Below are 6,589 nucleotides of genomic sequence, written 5' to 3' on the forward strand. Positions count from 1 at the left end.
TTTTCAATAAAAAATAGATACACGTATTTTCTTCTTTAAATATATATATATATACTATTATATATAAATAAGATATATTTTATAGAAAATTAAACGTTGTCTTGTACTCTAACGGGTATTTTTGTTTCTTGAATTTAAGAGAGATAATTGCAAGATTATAAATGTGCAGCAAAGATAGATAACTTTTAAGTACTTGTATTTGATTCGCTCTTACACAAGAAATATACGTTAAACATGTAGTCGTGTAATAGAAGTTACATCTTGAGATGTTTGTATATGGCCCTTAATGATTAAATAATCTATATTGAAAATCATCATTTTATAAAGCGAATATATTAAAAATATTAGAAATCTAAATGCTAAAACATTGATTAGTTAACAACTTATATTAAGATAATAACTATTATTAGTAATTATTAATCATTTAAGAAAAGATGTATGGCATTCTTAGCTCGCGAACTAAATACTTTTGTTGACTCGTTGAATCAAAAACAAAAAAAAGAGAGAATAGACGCTAGAGCAATCCGTGCGTTTTCTAGCTTTTATTCATTTTGTTTTGTGTCTGTCTCGCTCAATGAGACAGAGAAAAAACAAGTGGAGAGGTGGAAGCGTTAAATTCGCGAGCTAAAAGTTGGACAGGCTTGATCTGTAGCATCGTAATCATAATATATAATAATCAATTTTGTCGGAACAAAATTCAGATTACACTAGTTCACGACATCATTGTTGTATCTAACATAGTTAAAATGAACAAAATAGACTATATTAGATTTTAAAAATGTAAGGAAGAACAGTAACGATGTAACGATATGACTATATGTTTATGCCACAAATATTAACATCCGGCCGTGGCCGGATGCTTTGAATAAGCGTGACAATATTGCATCATTGGCATTATAAATTGTAGGAACAATCAGCATGCACTTGAAATTTCAAACTGAGGACGAATTTGATTTTTGTTTGTTTGTCTGTGCCTTGTAAATTCTTCAAGCACGCGCCTTTTATCACATTTAATATTAATACTTATTGTTTAACAATTAAATCTTTGATAACACCATTAAGAGCTCGCTCCAAGTGCGAGCCGTCCCAATAAATCTTCCCACAATGCTCGCAGATATAAAAGGTCTGTACATTCTTCAGTACGTTTAGCGGGACTTTATCGAGTTGTATTCGCATGTGATATCTAGTTGTACACGAGTCAACGTCAAGAGTATCCAGGGATAAACGCCATGTACGATGTTCGCTATTTGTAAAATAATTACTTGGATTCTGAACAACTTCAAAATCATCATTTGAATCGGCATCGGCTTCGAACGTATTGTCAGTTTGATTAGGCAATACTCGATAATTGTTTTTTCTTATAATTTTCACGAAGCTAAATCGAGATAAAATTGTTTTTATTATATGAAATTGAAAAAAAAGAGGGAAGATATGTGTATGTACATACATATGTAAATAAATAAATTAATTAAATTTACCTTTGCATAAGATCATCCATTAGTTTCTTTGGAACTTTCACGAATTCATCGCAGTTACATATTTGGCATCGGCTGAAAATATCATTTTGCGTTACCACAACGCCAAAATGATTTAGAACTTCTCGCAGCTGGTTGTCAGGTGTGTCGGTCATTATCCTGTAGCAGTTCTCCAACGGTAGGTACTGCTTAAACTAACAGAGAATTATTAAAATAATGTCTATATTATAACTGTTGATACATGTATAAAGTGGGTCTTACTCTTTCGTAACTCTTGTTACGCGTCAACAGGATCCTGTTTTCGCGCATTGCCAATCTGGCGGAATCATCTCCTCCTTGATCAAATAATACGTGTATGCAATCTATACCACACATGCGTAATTTGCTGCTTAAGCCACCCAACATCGAGTCGCATACAACGCGCCATGAATGTGCAGGGATTGAATCCAAATTTCGTCGTCGTTGCACGGACTCGGGTCTACTCGCGTTATTCTGTCTATTTGGAGTATTTCGTCTACCCTGAATATCTTCCCACCTATCCTGCTTGTCATATCTGTTGTAATTATCGCGTCTACCTTGATTACCACGTTTATTCTGAGTGTCATATCTATTGTGATAATCAAATCTCTTCTGGTTTTCGTATCTACCGTTGACTGTTGGATTCGTTCTGGCGTTTGTGTGTTTATTCTGATTATGATTATCATGATTATCAAATCTTCTTTGGTCATCGTATCTTCCATCGTTAACTCGTATTACTCCAATGCGCGCAGTTCTGTCACGATTATGACTATCGTGATTCTCATCGTATCTTCTTTGATCATCGTGTCTTCGATCGTTAACTACTCGAACTGCTCTAATATGCGCATTTCTGTCACGGTTATGGTTATCATGATTATCATATTTACTGCCACTAGCTGGTTCGCGGTATCTACCCTGATTTTGTTTATTGTAATATCCAGGTTTGAAAGTAGGCCTATGTACTGTTCCGCATTTTGGTGAAGCCCCTGCGTCCATATGATCCTCATTGTCTCTGTTAAATATTGTTGGATTCGAATACATGTGTTTCTGTAAAATGATTACTTTAATGAATTTAATTTAATTTAATCATTTTACTTCTCAGTAATAGTCTTTAAATACAAGGAGTAATTAAATCAATACATTTATTTAAAAAAAAAATTTATTTTTCTGTACAAAAAGATAAACAAATACAGTGTATATTTAAGTATTTCAATGTAATTAGTCAAATTAGTCAATTATTCTGGGCTTTGATAATATAGCAAAAAAAAAGAATAAAGATACATAACTAATGATAAAGATAATGTTTTCCAATTTATCTTTAAATGAAAAAGATAGCCGCTTTTTAATTTTTACTAAAAAAAAAATGTATTTTATTATATTACGTGTAATCATATATTGATATCATTTGTTGCAATTAATACCTTCATATCTGTAAATTTATTCGTATTTGTCTTTGTATGTGCGTGCGAAATATGCTGTATTTCAGCACAAATATCTTCAAATGGTATATCCATATCTGCTGAATAATCTGCTAGTACATTGTATATTTCCAACAAACAATATGCATCTAGAGCTGTCACATAATAAATACATATATAGTAACGGGAACAAATTATGTTAAATAAGTAGAAAGGCGATTACTAACCAGCGTATACTATTTGACTTTCTCTCAAGGGTCTCAGCTCCCAATTTGAAAACTGATCAGACTTATTGAGTCTATGTCCGAAGCACAATTCCACAAGTTTACTTAAGCTTTTGTTTGTGAAACTTGGATCACCTTTGTATGGAAAAATAAAGTTGTATTCTTCTACTAACTTCCTCCACAAAAGCATCAAATCAAGGTATCCTTGGCCATGTGTTTTAAGAGACGACAAGGCAGGTAAACTATTACGTATTACAGTCATATCTTGTGCTACACCAAATCCTGTATGATATACACATTAATAGTATTAATAATATATAATTTTAATAGCACAATTTGTTATTAAATGTGTTATTTGTATCATAAAATAACTAAACATAGTTGTCTATTTCAAAGATAAATGTAAAATATTCAATGTTTTATGTATATTTATTGCATATAATTAAAATAATAAGACAATATTATTTTGGCTAATAACACATACCAATCTTGACAATGTCTTTATTTCCAAATAATATAAGACCAAGTTCATTCCAGAGTTCAGGTAATTGATTGCCAATAGTAGTTACATCCAGAATATAGACGTTATTCTCAGTAGCTACTTGCATAAGTGCTAATTCAGGTTGTTTGGTACCTATTAAAACATAATTATTTTACATTAAAATTATATATCATGTTTTATAGTTCATCCATATGTAAGTTCAGGTTTTAATTATTCTTACCAAAACTAGGTTTCCACTCCAAATCAATTCCAACCATACTAATGTCTCTCAATCCATTATCAAGGAACTCTTCGAATAACCGTCTATCATCTACTAATTTGACATTTTCTCTTGGCAATTTTAATACGTGATAATTTACATTATCATTCGCTATCCAAGTTTCATCTTTACTCGTCGAAGCGCCTTCATTTACCACTGCAAACTATAATATTATGAGTACTCCTCAAAATACAAATGTAAAGATATAGATAAAAGCATTACTTTGTGCACTCTGTTCTTCTATATGTACGATAGCCCATGGCCATTCATCTTTAGGTATTTCATATTCTTTTGCCCAGTATAAACCTTCTTGTGCATCACCAGCATTAATTAACATAGTGAGTAACTCTGTTTGTAATTTGGCATCAATCCCTACTGCTTCTTTTACCATCTCTCTCCAACTGGCAATATCTGTACGTAATAAAAGCAATTAAATATAAAAACCTATACATAATTTTTATTTTTAAATAAGATTAATCTTTCTAATGTAGAAAAATGGATAGTTACTTAAACTACCATCCACATAGCGCTTATGTATAAGGAATTGCAATGCTCCTTCGTTTCGTTTTGTATTTAAATGAGGGCATACATCAGGTGATAAATTGTAGTCCTTCATTAGACGTGCAATAAGCTTGGTTATTGGGCGAACTTGTGTCAACGATATCTTAACTTCTGGTATATCATTTATACTGAAATGATTCAGTCGAATGAAAATCTCAATTAGGTAATAAATCAATTTTGGATGCTGAAAATAGAAATAAATGTCACTTACTAAACAAATTCTTCTAATATAATCTGCACACTTTTCCCTGGTGCTATCAAGTTGTCTAAATAAGTTGCCAAGGCTTTCTGAATCTCTGGGCAGCCTATTAAAAATTTGTCAACTATTTGCAATTTGTTTTGTAGTATGAGGGGTAGTAACAATATTTTTGGATCCATAAAATGACTTTGCAATTGTAACATTGCTGCATACTGTGCAGCTTCTTTATACTCTTTTTCTTGTATCATATCCTGGAAAAGTATAAGTATAAAATAAAGTATAAGTATAAAAGTATAAGTATAAAATAGATCGTCATATGTCTGTCAACGTACCTTTATTGTTTGTAGAAATATCTCTTTATGCTCCACAAAATTATATATGGCAGATATCTTTTCTATTAACAGCATCTGTTTCATATGTTTCTGTCTTACTAATTTAAATGCTGCAAGTTTCAAATCAGGAACGAGAAATTCCTTGTATCCTTCTTGTCTGTCTTCTATCCAATTTGAAAACTCCTCCATCACTATAATACAATTGAAACTATAGAAAGCCTATAATTTCAAAGAAATTTGTATTGCTGTCTCTTATATAACATTTCAAAATATTGTCATCACATCAATTATTGCAGGAAATAATTTCTGTAAATTAACAACATTAAGGAACTTTCTTACTTTTGACACAGATGTAGAAACAAGAATGCTGACTTATTTTGATTTTATTTTGAGTAGTTTGTGTTTTCTTTTTTGTTATTTTCCAAATATATGTATCAAAGTTATTAGAAATCAATATATAGTATGTATATTCCCTGATATAAATGATTATATAATTTTCCTTATATATTAGGTAAATTATTAACTCTCTGTCGACAATATCATACTCCAATCTAAGTTCCCAAAAATGGATCTTTAAAGTTTGCAGAAGATTTTATTGTTTTATACTATAAAAATCTATAAATATATAAAAATCTGAAAAATAATTCATGTATATTTGTGAAATCTTTAACTAGTTTTTATTATGATAAAAAAATTCTTTTAGGGATATCAGATCTCACTATCTATATTCATTCTCTTAAAAATTCACGACGAAAAAATTAACTGTGCTTTAACAAGATCCAGATTGTCGACGGAGGGTTTTAATAAAGGGTTAATAATAAATTACAATTGCTTTACAATTAATAAATATTATATAAAATTAAGCTATAAATAGTTAAAAAGTAAACCTGCAAACGCAAGTGACTTGCTATTTGTCATGTGATCAAAATCCGTGACGTTGACAAGAATTCTCAATGTGCTGAGATATGGATTTGGTGCAGTCTCGAAGTAATCCGTCAATGTTTTGCTGACGCCGTCGCACTTTTTCCCTGCGATTGATACGAATGCACGTTTAACGTTTAACGCATGCGACGAGATGTGAGGAAGATAAAATTAAATGCTTACAAAGCGCCCACATCCGATGCAGAGTATCGAGCCATACTTTCGTGGCCTCGTCTATAGAAGAGAAGAACAACAAATCCATATCGGCGTTCGGACGATGGCTCATCGTTTGGCTATCCTTGGAGATTTCGAATTTCGGCGACCGGCACGTCTGCTGCCGAGAATATCGCGAATATTCTCGTTTTGGTAACACTCGAGGAATCGACGACGATAGAATTGATAGAAAAGATCATGGAAGAGCACGGATAATCGCAGTATAAGAAACAACAGAACGACAAAGGGGTTGGCATTCATTTGACGCCACGTCGCAACATCGAGGAGTTAAAAACGTTGAGGAAAAACGTAAGCCGGGACTTCACCCACCCATCTTCGTTCCCTGTCGTACATATCCTCTGAAGTTTGCGCCAGGGGTTACAAACTCCTATTGTTCTTCGTTTACCAGTGTTTGCAGCGCCATCACATTCTTACAGGGCTAAAATGAGAACTAAATGTTCCGCCAT

At 32.2% G+C, this 6,589-nt stretch overlaps 1 protein-coding gene across 1 annotated transcript; it reads right to left on the bottom strand.

Moving 5' to 3' along the window:
* Positions 1-179: 179 nt before the first annotated feature.
* On the bottom strand, positions 180-6,521 carry LOC105451821 (exonuclease mut-7 homolog). Its single transcript, XM_011692514.1, has 13 exons — positions 6,093-6,521; positions 5,876-6,016; positions 4,989-5,179; positions 4,669-4,907; positions 4,404-4,585; positions 4,119-4,307; positions 3,858-4,052; positions 3,620-3,769; positions 3,139-3,417; positions 2,915-3,066; positions 1,737-2,540; positions 1,479-1,669; positions 180-1,375 (listed from the first exon to the last, which is right to left on the bottom strand). Exons 1-13 carry the CDS (start codon positions 6,193-6,195, stop codon positions 1,024-1,026), a joined length of 3,168 nt encoding a protein of 1,055 aa, XP_011690816.1. The 5' UTR covers positions 6,196-6,521; the 3' UTR covers positions 180-1,023.
* Between the last annotated feature and the right edge of the window lie 68 nt (positions 6,522-6,589).

Source organism: Wasmannia auropunctata, unplaced genomic scaffold (assembly GCF_000956235.1).
Source record: "Wasmannia auropunctata unplaced genomic scaffold, wasmannia.A_1.0 LD336043.1, whole genome shotgun sequence".
NCBI classification, from domain to species: Eukaryota; Metazoa; Arthropoda; class Insecta; order Hymenoptera; family Formicidae; genus Wasmannia; species Wasmannia auropunctata.